General features: G+C 29.6%; 1 protein-coding gene across 1 annotated transcript; it reads right to left on the minus strand.

Annotated features, from left to right (window-relative positions):
• Positions 1–10,647: 10,647 nt before the first annotated feature.
• On the minus strand, positions 10,648–11,418 carry LOC111417089 (uncharacterized). The gene is made up of 2 exons (XM_023049268.2): positions 11,140–11,418; positions 10,648–11,027 (listed from the first exon to the last, which is right to left on the minus strand). The coding sequence occupies exons 1-2, from the start codon at positions 11,293–11,295 to the stop codon at positions 10,731–10,733; spliced, it is 453 nt and encodes a 150-aa protein (XP_022905036.1). The 5' UTR covers positions 11,296–11,418; the 3' UTR covers positions 10,648–10,730.
• Between the last annotated feature and the right edge of the window lie 5,286 nt (positions 11,419–16,704).

Genomic DNA, 16,704 nt, shown 5'->3' on the forward strand with positions numbered 1-16,704 from the left:
ATTCTGAAACAAAATCGTGATTTTTAGGAAAAAAATTGATACGATCGTTTTCAAAAAATCGTATAAAATCCAATTTTTAGTAAAACAATATGAAATTATCACAAAGTGTAGAGAAGATTAAAGGCTTTTCAATGAAAAAGACAGTTTTTAAAAATATCAATTAGCGTTTGAGATATCAACTTTAATACACCACCATTTCTTCTTTCATTTTATTGTGCAAAGTATAATTCTAGATCATATTCAAAAAAGCGCAATAATTCAACTAATTGAGATATCATAATGCAATTTGTGGCAATTATAGAGGAAAACCTCAGGTTTTCAATAGAAGAAACCGCATTTGAATATCTCAATTAGTTCTTGAAACAAACATTCTTAAACAAAATCGTATTTTTATAAAAAAAATTGTTAAGATAATTTTCAAAAAATCGTATAAAATCAAATTTTTAATAGAACAATATGAAATTATCATCAAGTGTAGAGAAAATTAAAGGCTTTTCAATGAAAAATACAGTTTTTGAAAACATCATTTAGTTTTTGAGATATCAGCTTTAAAACACTACCATTTCTTGTTTCATTTTATTATAAAACATAATTCTATATCATTAACTAATTAAGATATCACAATGCAATTTCCAATAACTATATAGAGGAAGACCTCAGCTTTTCAATAAAAGAACCCGCATTTTAATATCTTAATTAGTTCTTGAGATACAAAGTATTAAACGAAATCGTGATTTTAAGGAAAAAATTTGATACGATCATTTTCAAAAAATCGTATAAAATCAAATTCCTAATAAAACAATACGAAATGATCAGCAGGTGTAGAGTCAATTAAGGGCTTTTCAATAAGATAGACAGTTTTTGAAAATATCATTTAGTTTTTGAGATATCACCTTTAATACACCATCATTGTTTCTTTCAGTTTATTATAATAAACATAATTCTATATCATTTTCGAAAAATCGCAATAATTCAACTAATTAAGATATCACAACGTAATATGTGATAATTATAAAGAAAAACCTAAACTTTTCAATAAAAGAAACCGCATTTGAATATCTCAATTAGTTCTTCAGATAGAAAGTTTTAACCGAAATCGTGATTTTAAGGAAAAGATTTTATACGACCGTTTTCAAAAAATCGTATAAAATCCAATTTTTAATAAAACAATATGAAATTATCACCAAATATAGAGACAATTAAAGGCTTGTTAATGATAAAGACAGTTTTTGAAAATATCATTTAGTTTTTGAGATATCAACGCTAATACACCACCATTTTTTCTTTGATTTTATTATGCTAAACGTAATTTTGATCATCTTTGAAAAATCGCGATAATTCAACTAATTAAGATATCACAATGCAATTTGTGACAGTTATAGAGAAGAACCTAAACTTTTCAAAAAAACAAACCGCATTTCAATATCTCAATTAAGTGTAGAGAAAATTAAAGGCTTTTCAATGAAAAAGACAGTTGTTGAAAATATCAATTAGTTTTTGAGATATATTATTCCTTATAGAAAATAGTTATAATGATCAAACTAATTTTAGATTCATTTTTTGAATATTACTTCAGGAAGATTACGATCTCCATTTGGATCACAATACCCAAAGACGGTATTCTTAGTGGGTTCCTCTAAGGGCCAATTAGGAAGGCGCATTTGGTTCCTTCTCGAACATCGTGTTTCATAGTTGAATTAATTGACGTCCTCAATGAAAACTTTTACGATAATGTTTATTATTAATTTTAATGATACTTTTAAATAATTTTTTTTATTTATAATAAGTTTTAGGATAACGTGAATCGTGCGGGTTTCCTAATACTATTAATACCGATCTTGACAAATACTCTCCAATTATATCTGCGGGTTGTTCCCTTGACGTGATTAATTTAATCCTCTATTAGTATGGGCTGTGATTATGGATTGTAGGCACTAGCCGCAATCTTGACGTGTACGATTACCTACAAATTGAATGATTCCATTCCCCGAGGTACAATATTATTTCTATATGAAACCACAACACTCCTCAAATCCAGCTTAACATCGATATAATAAGCGAGGACTACGTTTGAACCAGTTAATTACATACAAGCTTTTAATCTCTATGCGAAAGTAACAATACATGGAATATTCCACATATACATATGTTTAAATATGGATAGATATGTTGAAGTTGGAGTGAAAACGAAAGATAATGTGATAGAGGATGAGAGAAGGCCATTCAAAAATCACCGCATTGTGCATATAATAGTTCGAGGGTTCTCTCTGGGGTTAGATATCAACTGTCAACTATTATGCAGACATGGGTATTGTTCTTGCAGTCAACCGTTACATTTCATTATATGGTTGCGGTTGTTGTTCTGCTCCCTTTTCCCTCTGTATATATTGGCATTTAACAGGGTTGTATTTAGATGGACATCTCTGTTCGATCCCAAGAGGCGTGTTGCTTTAGTTATATACTATTGATCGAAAGCATTCATGTTACTGTAATAACTGTTATAGTTAGAATAAATAACAATAACATTTTAAAAAACATTTTTATTGAAGTTATGAATTATTATATCCTCAAATAGCATATTTGGGGTTTTTTCGAAACACCTCACTTTAACTTCACACATCTTTATTTTAAGGTTAACAACAAAATCGTATATTTTATTTGAATTTGCACACTTTATTGTACGACTCATAGAAATTTCATGATCTCAAATCAATTTTTATAGAAGTTATGAATTATACAGGGTGTTAGATAAAAAAAGCCCCAAGCAGTAACTCTGTCATTTACATTCCGACTTTTATGAGCGAGGTATCAAATGAAATGGTTTGATGAATACTATGATTAATGCTACAAATAAATTTTTTCCAACGCCATCCTCAATTTTAAGCGATTATTTGCTTTTGTTTTTCAAGTTGCTCCATATATTTTTCTTCGCGTCATTGGATAAAGATTGTTTGTCTAAATCCATTGATGTACAATACATCCATTTTGAATGTAATTTTAGCAGAGACAAGACAGCCTGTATATACAAGTTGTTCAGGAGCAGAAACAAAACCAAAAAGGTTTTATGAGGTTTATTACCTGACCGGCTATGCGTCCCTAAAATACCACCTCTTCCACATTGGACAAGCTGAGGATCAAACTTGTCGACTTTGCAACGACTAGTCAGAAACAGCGGAACATATATTGTGCAATTGCATCGCCAGAGGCCGTCTAAGACACAAAATTTTCGGTAAAACTCTCTTAACATCTACCGACATAAAGGTTCAAGACCTCAGGGCAATACTAAAGTTCATCAAGGACCTACATTTGCCCTAAACTTTTGGAGGGCTAAAGTTACAATAGATCTTATAGGTCGCGGTAACAAGAGGGGCCTGGCAGCAATAATAATAATATAATAATAGGTAGATGACGATGTTGATTCAATTTTCTACAACCTGCATCGAATCTCAACACATAGGCTATGAGTTGAACAGCGTTCCATCAATGTAAGTAAAAAGTTGTAAGGTTTTCGTGGTTATATTGACAGCCACTACATGTTTCTCTTCGGGTAATTTCTCGTCATGGGTTGCGATCACTTAGGTAGGCCAGTCGGACGATGGACATTCAACCATTCTGCACCATTCCACCATAACTGACATCCAAAAATTTCCGCTGGAAGTAGACCACGGGATCTAGGATCCGCTGGATTATCCAATGTTGACACGTGACTCCAACACTCGCCAGGTATTATATTTTGAATGTGGCTGGTGCGGTGGGCAACAAATGCCTTCCAACGATGTAGGGATGACTTCAGCCAACCCAAAACTATTGTGGAGTGTCACTATGCGAACACCTCTGGTTGAACGATGCAGGATAGATTGGATATGAGAACAGAGTTTCAGGCGAGGTAACGATGTAACTTTAAGTGGTGCTACTCTAGACCTTGCACAGAGAAAACTGACTTTAATAGCATTATCTGGTAATATTAACCTAAGTATACACAAGAATGGTGCAAGTTGTAACTCTGTCATTTACCTTCCGATTTTTATGAACGAGGTATCAAATCAAATGGTTTGATGAATACTATGATTTATGCTACAAATAAACTTTTTCCAACGCCATCTTCAATTTCAAGCGATTATCAACTTTTGATTTTCAAATTGCTCGGTATGTTTTTCTTCACGTTATTGGATAGAGATTTTTTTCTGAACACATTACTGTACAATACATTAACATTAATTGTAATTTTAGCAAAGAAAAACAATTAAAACATTTTCCGAACATTGTCTTTAGTCACTTCTGTAATAGTGTAGTGTGCCATGGAACAAAATAATGCGCAAAACTGATAAAAGTCATTAAAAGATATTTCAATGCCTGAAGCAGTTGTAAATGATTATTTTTTCCCATGGCACACTACTGTATAACAGAAGTGACTTTAAGAGAATGTTCGGAAACTATTTTAATGTTTTTCTCTACTACAATTACAATTAATGTTGATGTATTGTACATTAATGGATTCAGAACAAAAATCTCTATCCAATAACAGAGTCTGGGATACAGAGTCCGGATACTTTTTTAGTATCCGATACTCTGTATCCGGATACTTGTCAAATTTTGTATCCGGTATCCAGATACTTTTTGCCTAGCAAGTGTACATTAAATTTCCCAAGCGAGAGACCTATAAGTAAAATATGGATGACAATATATTAGTTTAACTATAATTTAGGTCATTTTAAAAGTATCCGAGAATGTATCCGAAAACTGCCGGATATATGTATCCGGATACTTTTATGGAGAAAGCATCCGTACTTTTTTAAAAAAATATCCGGATACATTGTAAGTATCCGGTATCCGGTACTCGAATACTTTTTCCTGTATCCGACCCAGCTCTGCCGAGCAATTTGAAAATGAAAATTTGAAAATCAAAGTTTGATAATCGTTTAAAATTGCAAAATTTATTTGTAGCATGAATCATAGTATTCATCAAACCATTTCATTTGATACCTCGCTCATGAAAATCGGAATGTAAATGACAGAGTTACAGCTTAGGGCGTTTTTTATCTGACACCCTGTATATTCAAATAGCATTTTTGGCGTTTTTTGGACACTCCTCAATGTAATCTCACAGAAAATCTTTATTTTAAGGTTAACTAGAAAATCGTATTTTTTATTTGAATATGTAGATTCACTTTATTGTATAATTCATAGAAATTTCATGAACCCAAACCAATTTTTATAGAAATGATGAATTATTGTATCCTCAAATAGTAGTATTGTTGTTCTGTTTTGACACTCCTCAATTTGACATGACAGATCATCTTTATTTTAAGGTTAACCTCAAAATCGTATTCTTTATTTGAATCTACATACTTTATTATATAACTCATAGAAATTTCATGATCCCAAACCAATTTTTATAGAAGTTATGAATTATTATATCCTCAAATAGTAATATTGGTGTTTTTTTGTTACATTCCTCACTTTGACTTCACAGAACATCCTTATTTTAAGGTTAACCACAAAATCGTATTTTTTATTTGAATCAACATACTTTTGTATAACTGATGGACATTTCATGACCCTAAATCAATTTTTATAGAAGTTGGGAATTATTACATTCTCAAATAGTAGTATTGGTGTTTTTTTTACGTTCCTCACTTTGACATTACAGAACATCTTGATCTATCACCAATCTAGAATTTTTCGCAATTGTCACAATTTATCTTATAAATGCCACTGAGCTATGAATGTTGGAATTTGTGCTTATTAACAAGGATTTGTCCAAGTTTAGATCCGGCTTGAAGACGGGTGTTATGTTATACATGTTCAGGTTTCTGTTCAAGTCGAACTGATAGGAAGGGCGAAAAGGTGCGACGATGTGGGTTTTCGGTGTGCTGGATATTAATTTATTTATGTAGCTGTTGTGGGTTCGGTTGTATCCATTCTGCATTCTTCCAAGCTATAGCTAAGCATAGCATTGTTGAATCCCGTTTTTAGTATTCACTTCAGTTCGTTGTTATAATTGTTGAGGCTGAGGGGTAAGGTGATGAGTCTGGTAAAGAGGAATCTGAAGGAAGCCTTCTTGTGTTGTATACAATTAAAGGAATTTTTTTGGTATGATGTTGTCTGTAGCAGTGCTTTTTCTGTAGATGTTATAGATTAAGTTGTTGTTTGTTATATCTCTTTTTATTGTTAAGGCGAGAAAGTAAGTGTACAGTTGTTTTCAATTTCAGTGGTAAAATTCAGATCGCACAGACTATTGACAACGTTCCTGAGGGCTGAAAGTTTAGCGACGTTCTCGTCAAATATTATAAGTATGTCGTCAACATATCTGCCTGAGTTATTATTATAACTCGAGCTTTTGCATATATGATTATTCTACACATTAAGAACAGATTTTTAAAAAATTGTATCTCAGAAACCAATTAAGGTATCATAATAAAATAAAAAACAACTTAAAGCAAATTTACATAGTATTTCATGCTCTCAAGATCATTTCTTGGCATCTTCAAATTGCGGAAACATGATTTTTTAGACACAACCTTGCATAATCTTAATCATAAATGTTAGGATTATTAATCCCTGCGCATCTCAAATACTAATTGGGATATCGTTATGAAACAAGAAGCAATTTAAAGCAAATTTATGTAGTATTCAACCTTTTGAAGATCATTTCATGAAATCTTCCAATTGCGGAGTTATGATTTTTTGAACGCAACCTTGCATAATCTTAAACATAAATGTTGGGGTAACAAATCTTTACATATCTCAAAAACTAATTGAGACATGGTTATGACATAATTAAAGCAAATTTGAAAGAGTTATCCATGTTGCAAGATTAATAATCAGATAAAAACCATGTAAAAACTTCTAACTTGCATTTATTTATATAAAGTCGTACTAGTTTCGGGTTACCCCATCATCAGCGACACTAGCGACATCAGCGAAACTAGAGTCTCGCCTCATTTCATTCCACCAACACATCTTCTTAAAGATTTACTCGTTCTACACTTTTTAACATTGCCATTCCTATTTCATCTTTTATCTTCAGTTTGTTTATCCATCAGATAGCAAAATGCTTTATTTTCATCTGATTTCCAGTCTACACCTATTATAGCTTCATTGACTTTGTCGTTGATGATGGGGTAACCCGAAACTAGTACGACTTTATATAAATAAATGCAAGTTAGAAGTTTTTACATGGTTTAAATTTATTTATTTGTTAAATCTTAAACATAAATGTTAGGGTGATTAACCTTTACGTATCTCAAAAACTAAGAGAGATATTGTTATGAAATAAAAAGCAATTTGAACCAAATTTATTTATTATTTCACACTTCGAAGATTATTTCTAGGAATCTGGAAATTTTGGAGTTGTAATTTTTTGAATGCAACCTTGCATAATCTTAATCATTAATGTTAGGATTATTTTAAAGTTACTCAAAGAATCTTGTTTTTCATTTGAGTCTGCACACTTTATTGTACAACTCATAGAAATTTCATGATCCCAAACTAATTTTTATATAAAATATGAATCATAATATCCTCAAATCGCAATTTTGGCATTTTATCGACACTCCTCACTTTAACCTCACACAACATCATTATTTTAAGGTTAACCACAAAATCGTATTCTTTATTTGAACCTACATACTTTATTGTGTAACTCATAGAAATTTCATGATCCCAAATCAATTTTTATACAAGATATGAATTGTATTCTCAAATAGCATTTTTGGCGTTTTTTCAACACTCATTACTTTAACCCCACAGAACATCTTTATTTTAAGGTTAACCACAAAATCGTATTCTTTATTTGAATCTACATACTTTATTGTATAACTCATAGAAATTTCATGATCCCAAACCAATTTTTATATAAGATATGAATTGTATTCTCAAATAACATTTTTGGCGTTTTTTCAACACTCATCACTTTAAGGTCCCATAGCATCCTTATTTTAAGGTTAACCACAAAATCGTATTCTTTATTTGAATCTACATACTTTATTGTGTAACTCATAGAAATTTCATGATCCCAAACCAATTTTTATAGAAGTTATGAATCATATCCTCAAATAGTATTTTTGGAGGTTTTTCGACACTCCTCTCTTTAACCTCACAGAACATCTTTATTTTAAGGTTAACCACAAAATCGTATTTTTTATTTCAATTTGAACACTTCATTGTAGGACTCATAGAAATTTCATGATCCCAAACCAATTTTTATAGAAGTTACAAATTATATCGTCAAATAGCATTTTTGGCGTTTTTTGACACTCCTCACTTTAAGCTCCCATAACATTTTTATTTTAAGGTTAACCACAAAATCGTATTCTTTATTTGAGTCTACATACTTTATTGTATAACTCATAGAAATTTCATGATCCCAAACCAATTTTTATAGAAGTTATGAATTATATCCTCAAATAGCATTTTTGGCGTTTTTTCGACATTCCTCACTTTAACCTCATAGAACATCTTTATTTTAAGGTTAACCACAAAATCGTATTTTTTATTTCAATTTGCACACTTTATTGTAGGACTCATAGAAATTTCGTGATCCCAAACCAATTTTTATAGAAGTTATTAATTATATCCTCAAATAGCATTTTTGGCGTTTTTTGGACACTCCTCAATTTAACCTTACAGAACATCTATATTTTAAGGTTAACCACAAAATCGTATTCTTTATTTGAATCTACATACTTTATTGTGTAACTCATAGAAATTTCATGATCCCAAACCAATTTTTATACATGATATGAATTATATTCTCAAACAGCATTTTTGGCGTTTTTTCGACACTCCTCACTTTAAGCTCCCATAACATCTTTATTTTAAGGTTAACCACAAAATCGTATTTTTTATTTCAATTTGCACACTTTATTGTAGGACTCATAGAAATTTCATGATCCCAAACCAATTTTTATAGAAGTTATGAATTATATCCTCAAATAGCATTTTTGGCGTTTTTTCGACACTCCTCATTTTAACCTCACAGAACATCTTTATTTTAAGGTTAACCACAAAATCGTATTTTTTATTTCAATTTGCACACTTTATTGTAGGACTCAAAGAAATTTCATGATCCCAAACCAATTTTTATAGAAGTTATTAATTATATCCTCAAATAGCATTCTTGGCGTTTTTTCGACACTCCTCACTTTAACCTCACAGAACTTCTTTATTTTAAGGTTAACCACAAAATCGTATTCTTTATTTGAATCTACATACTTTATTGTGTAACTCATAGAAATTTCATGATCCCAAACCAATTTTTATACAAGATATGAATTATATCCTCAAATAACATTAGTGGCGTTTTTTCGACACTCCTCACTTTAACCTCACAGAACTTCTTTATTTTAAGGTTAACCACAAAATCGTATTCTTTATTTGAATCTACATACTTTATTGTGTATCTCATAGAAATTTTATGATCCCAAACCAATTTTTATACATGATATGAATTATATTCTCAAATAGCATTTTTGGCGTTTTTTCGACACTCCTCACTTTAACCTCACAGAACATCTTTATTTTAAGGTTAACCACAAAATCGTATTTTTTATTTCAATTTGCACACTTTATTGTAGGACTCATAGAAATTTCATGATCCCAAACCAATTTTTATAGAAGTGATTAATTATATCCTCAAATAGCATTTTTGGCGTTTTTTCGACACTCCTCACTTTAACCTCACAGAACATCTTTATTTTAAGGTTAACCACAAAATCGTATTCTTTATTTGAATCTACATACTTTATTGTATAACTCATAGAAATTTCATGATCCCAATCCAATTTTTATACAAGTTATGAATTATATCCCCAAATTGCATTTTTGGCGTTTTTTCGACACCCCCCACCTTAACCTCACAGAACATCTTACACTTACTTTAAGTTGTACCCCATTTTAATTTTTTTTAAATTTATTTCAACTCCATTTTTGTTGTTACGAATTTAAAATACTAAAACACTTCATATTTAGTGATTTTGGGTATTTTTAAAATTTTGATAAATCCTCCCCACGTGAATAGGACATCTATCAAAATTTAAGTAAATTAAAGGCACCTAATGGGTTCGAATCAAAGTGAGGCCAGTAAAAATGAGCGAGAAAGCTCCTCTTCGCCGCGGACTCCATAAATCATCATATAACGCAAACCCGAAAGTGTCACTTTAAAGTCGGGTCTTCGCGGATATTGATTAATATGCGGTCCGGATACGAACTCACCTCGGACGTGGTGAAATATAACGTCTTCCGCCATCCACTACTTAAGCGGATTTAAGCTCGAAAAGGGAACCTAAAGGGAGGAGGAAGGTTTTCTTCGCCCGTTTGGACGGTTACAAAGAATAGCGAGACGGTGACAGTTTGGGATTTTGCATGAAAATTGAGCTCCCGGTTTCGTTGAGACGTGCAAAAGGGTGGAAGGGTGAAACTCGAAGCTTTTATGGAATTATTTTCACCCGTCCGTAGTGTCATCGTACGGATCTGAAAATGTGGAGATTAATGGAACCGGGCAACGGCCGTGAAGTGGAAAATTGCCATGGTCAAAATTAGATGAGAAAATAGAAGAGATTTTTTGACATCTCCATCATTTTTTTTTATTGTTGGAAATAATTTAATAATTAATATTAAAAAATTAATTCTTACTCAAATAGAATTAATTTTTTTATAATATTATTTGCAATTAAAATACATAACTTATGGCTCCATTTCATTATTACATTGTTTGAATCTTAAATTATTTAAATTTCCATTGCGACATTTTCGTCTTGAATCCAAATTGGAATGGATGCTGTAAAAGCTTTCACTTCTTCAGCGCACATCATCGGGTGTTTAGGATATTTATGATAACAATCCATTAATCGCCTTTTATTGTTAACCCACATAATCCCTTCAACGAAAGCTCGGTTAAGATCCTTAATTTTTTCTTGTTTCTCGTATTCTTCTTGCAGCTCCCTTTCAATACCCTCTCGTTCTTTTCGGTACGTTTTTATTTTATTAACGATATAGTTATTGTATAATAAATTAAAACCGATCCCCTAAAAACATTTATTTAAGTTTATTTCGAGTTACAATTTAGAATTCTTCGTCAATTTTTAATATTAACATTAATATAGCTGGCATAAAAACTAAAATTAAAACAGATATTACCGGTTTTTGATTTGGCACCATCAATCTATCAACAATCTCGTTTGATATTCCAATAATTCCGGTCATTGTTGAGTTAACGTCTTGGTTGAAAGAGTCGTTGGCGTTTTCGTTGATTTCGGTTTCGTTATTTCTGATTGAACTGTTTTGACCCCCCATTTTATTAAATCAACTTTGTAGGCACCAATTTGATGAATTTGGAGGATACACTAGGATTTTGTTAAACTTTCTCTTACGCCATATTTATGTAGATTTTAAAAAAACATCATTTTTACAAATGACTTTTTGATTTAAAGCCCAAAAGTCAATTTTGTTTTCTATTGTTACATAGATCAGAAAAGGATGAAATCATTATTAAAATTTGAACACTAAACAATTTTGCTCTAATTTGCTTTTTATTTCATAAAGATATCTCAATTCGTTTTTGAGATACGTAAAGATTAATGATAGGGTACATTTATGTTTAAGATTATACAAGGTTGAGTTAAAAAAATCATAACGCCGAAATTTGAAAATTCAAAACAATGATTTTCAAAATGTTGAATACTAAGCAAATTTGCTTTAAATTACTTCTTATTTCATAACGATATCTCATTTAGTTTTTGAGATATGTAAAGATTGATTACCCCAACATTTATGTGTAAGATTATACAAGGTTGCGTTCAAAAAATCATAACTCCAAAATTTTAAGCTTCCAAGAAATGATCTTAAAAATTTTGAATGCTAAATAAATTTGCATTAAATTGCTTCTTATTTCATAACGATATCTCAATCAGTTTTTGAGATACGTATAGATTAATTACCCCATCATTTATGCTTAAGATTATACAAGGTTGAGTTCAAAAAATCATAACTCCGAAATATGAAACTTAAAACAAAAAGATTTTCAAAATGTTGAATACTAAGTAAGTTTGCTTTAATTTGCTTTTTATTTCATAACGATATCTCATTTAGTTTTTGAGATACGTAAAGATTAATCACCCTAACATTTCTGTTTAAAATTATACAAGGTTGTGTTCCAAAAATCATGACTCCAAAATTTGAAACTTCCAAGAAATGATCTTAAAAATTTTGAATGCTAAATAAATTTGCATTAAAGTGTCTCTTATTTCATAACGATATCTCAATCAGTTTTTGAGATACGTATAGATCAATAACCCTAACATTTATGTTTAAGATTATGCAAGGTTACATTCAAAAAATCATAATTCCGAAATTTGAAGATTCCAAGAAATGATTTTGAAAATATTAAATACTAAATAAATTTGCTTTAATTTGCTTTTTATTTCATAACGATATCTCATTTAGTTTTTGAGATACGTAAAGATTAATCACCCTAACATTTATGTTTAAATTATACAAGGTTGTGTTCCAAAAATCATAACTCCAAAATTTGAAGCTTATAAGAAATGATTTTAAAAATGTTGAATGCTAATTAAATTTGCATTAAATTTCTTCTTATTTCATAACGATATCTCAATTAGTTTTTGAGATACGAAGGGATCAATAATCCCAACATTTATGTTTACGATTATACAAGGCTGTATTCAAAAAATCAAATCTCCGAAATTTCAAGATTCCAAGCCATGATCTTCGAAGTATTAAATACTAAATAAATTTGCCTCAAATTGCTTCTTATTTCATCACGATATCTCAATTGCTTTTTGAGATACGAAGGGGTTAATAATCCTAACATTTTTGTTTAAGATTATGCAAGGTTGCATTCAAAAAATCATAACTCCAAAATTTCAAGAATCCAAGAAATGATCTTCTCAGTATGAAATACTAAATAAATTTGCTTCAAATTACTTTTTATTTCATAACGATATCTCAATTAGTTTTTGAGATACATAAAGATTAATCACCCTAATACTTATGTTTAAGATTATGCAAGGTTCTGTTCCCAAAATCATAACTCCGAAACTTGAAGCTGCCAAGAAATGATTTTAAAAATTTTGAATGCTAAATAAATTTGCAATAAATTGTTTCTTATCTCATAACGATATCTCAATTAGTTTTTGAGACACGAAGGAATTAACAATCCTAACATTTATGTTAAGATTATACAAGGTTGCATTCAAAAATGATAACTCCGAAATTTCAAGATTCCAAGACATGATCTTCAAAGTATAAATACTAAATAAATTTGCTTCATATTGCTTCTGATTTCATCACGATATCTCAGTTGCTTTTTGAGATACGAAGGGATTAATAATCCTAACATTTTTGTTTAAGATTATGCAAGGTTGCATTCAAAAAATCATATCTCCAAAATTTCAAGAATCCAAGAAATGATCTTCGAAGTATGAAATACTAAATAAATTTGCTTCAAATTACTTTTTATTTCATAACGATATCTCAATTAGTTTTTGAGGTACGTAAAGATTAATCACCCTAACATTTATGTTGTGTTCCAAAAATCATAACTCCAAAATTTGAAGCTGCCAAGAAATGATTTTAAAATTTTTGAATGCTAAATAAATTTGCAATAAATTGTTTCTTATCTCATAACGATATCTCAATTAGTTTTTGAGATACGAAGGAATTAACAATCCTAACATTTATGTTTAAGATTATACAAGGTTGCATTCAAAAATGATAACTCCGAAATTTCAAGTTTCCAAGACATGATCTTCAAAGTATAAATACTAAATAAATTTGCTTCATATTGCTTCTTATTTCATCATGACATCTCAATTGCTTTTTGAGATACGAAGGGATTAATAATCCTAACATTTTTGTTTAAGATTATGCAAGGTTGCATTCAAAAAATCATATCTCCAAAATTTCAAGAATCCAAGAAATGATCTTCGAAGTATGAAATACTAAATAAATTTGCTTCAAACTACTTTTTATTTCATAACGATATCTCAATTAGTTTTTGAGATACGTAAAGATTAATCACCCTAACATTTATGTTGTGTTCCAAAAATCATAACTCCAAAATTTTAAGCTTCCAAGAAATTATCTTAAAACTGTTGAATGCTAAATAAATTTGCATTAAATTGCCTCTTATTTCATAACGATATCTCAATCAGTTTTTGAAATACGTATAGATCAATAACACTAACATTTATGATTAAGATTATGCAAGGTTACATTCAAAAAATCATAATTCCGAAATTTGAAGATTCCAAGAAATGATTTTGAAAATGTTAAATAATAAATAAATTTGCTTTAATTTGCTTTTTATTTCATAACGATATCTCATTTAGTTTTTGAGATATGTAAATATTAATCACCCTAACATTTATGTTTAAAATTGTGCAGGGTTGTGTTCCAAAAATCATAACTCCAAAATTTGAAGCTTCCAAGAAATGATCTTAAAAATTTTGAATGCTAATTAAATTTGCATTAAATTGCTTCTTATTTCATAACGATATCTCAATTAGTTTTTGAGATACGAAGGGATCAATAATCCTAACATTTATGTTTAAGATTATGCAAGGCTGTATTCAAAAAATCAAAACTCCGAAATTTCAAGATTCCAAGACATAATCTTCAAAGTATTAAATACTAAAAATTTTTGCTTCAAATTGCTTCTTATTTCATCGCGATATCTCAATTAGTTTTTAAGATACGAAGGGATCAATAATCCTAACGTTTATGTTTAAGATTATGCAAGGTTGCAATCAAAAATTCATAACTCCAAAATTTCAAGATTCCAAGAAATGATCTTCGAAGTATGAAATACTAAATAAATTTGCTTCAAATTAATTTTTATTTCATAACGATATCTCAATTAGTTTTTTTAAATACGTAAAGATTAATCACCCTAACATTTATGTTGTGTCCCAAAAATCATAACTCCAAAATTTGAAGCTGCCAAGAAATGATTTTAAAATTTTTGAATGCTAAATAAATTTGCAAGAAATTGTTTCTTATTTCGTAACGATATCTCAATAAATTTTTGAGATACGTATAGATTAATTACTCTTATCATATATCTTTAAGAGTATACAAGGTTGAGTTCAAAAAAACATAACTCGAAAATTTGAAGATTGCAAGAAATGATTTTGAAAATATTAAATACTAAATAAATTTACTTTAATTTGCTTTTTATTTCATAACGATATCTCATTTAGGTTTTGAGATACGTAAAGATTCATTACCCCAACATTTATGTTGAAGATTATGCAATGTTGCGTTCAAAAAATCATAACTCCAAAATTTGAGAATACAAAAAAATTATTTTCAAAACGTTGAATACTAAATAAATTTGCTTTGAAATGCTTCTTATTTCATAACGATATCTCAATTAGTTTTTGAGATACGTAAGGATGAGTTGCCCTAACATTTATGATTAAGATTATGATAATTATGCAAGGTTGTGTCCAAATAATCATAACTCCGAAATTTAAAGATACCCAGAAGTAATCTTGAGAGCATGAAATACTATGTAAATTTGCATTAAGCCGTTTTTTATTTTATTATGATATCTTAATTAGTTTCTGAGATACAATTTTTTTAAAATCTGTTCTTATAGTTTAGAAATATCAAATATGCCAAATCTTGAGTTATAACTCGAAGAATAATGATACTGGGGAAAAATGTTTTGGACGAAAGTGGTTTGTAATGAAGCAACAAAGCGTTACCTATAAGCCGTTATAACATAACCCCTTCGCAACTATTGCCAACCTAAAAGATTTAAAACCACAAATATTTCAAATTAGACACTCAAAATCGAAATAGTTTATAACTCACAAATTAAAAATGCTGCATATAAATGATATTAATAAAAATTGTGCATACTAAAACGCATGAATATAATCCATAAACGATTTAATTTCAATCATTTCCCATTTTTAGTTTTGAACCATAAAATCCACAAATCTCCAATTTGACGTTATTGGATAATAACTTTTATTATAACTCGAACACTAATGATACTGGAAGAAAATGTTTTAGACGAAAATAGTTTGCAAGGATGCAGCAAAACTTTACCTATAAGCGGTTATAACATAACCCATCCGTGACTATTGCCAACCTAAAGGATTTAAATCCACAAAAATCTCAAATTACACACATTTAAAACAGAAATCGTTTATAAATCACAAATTAAAAATGCTGCATATGAATGATATTTTAAAAAATTGCTCATAATCACAAAAACATAATCCATAAATGATTTCATATCAACCATTTCGTTTCTTTAGTTATGATCTATAATATTTGCAAATTTCTATTTTGACGTTTTTGGATAATAATTTTTGTTATAACGTGGACACTAATAATCATAGCAGAAAATGTTGTAGACAAAAATTGTTAATAATGAACCGGCTTATCATAATCCATAAGCGGTTGCAACTCATTCGCGTCTGTTACCAACTTAAAGGATTTAAATCGCAAACGTTTCAAATTAGGCGAATTTAAAACCAAAATGGTGTGCAACTCAAAAATTAAAAGTGCTTGTTGAGAATGGTATTAATAAAAATTGCTCATAATTAATCACAAAAACATAATCCATAAACAATTTCATTTCAACTATTTCGCTTCTTTAGCTATGATCCATAATATTCGCAAATTTCTATTTTGACGCTTTTAGATAACAATTATTTTATAACTTGG

The sequence above is a fragment of the Onthophagus taurus genome, chromosome 3 (genome assembly GCF_036711975.1).
Source record: "Onthophagus taurus isolate NC chromosome 3, IU_Otau_3.0, whole genome shotgun sequence".
Lineage (NCBI taxonomy): Eukaryota > Metazoa > Arthropoda > Insecta > Coleoptera > Scarabaeidae > Onthophagus > Onthophagus taurus.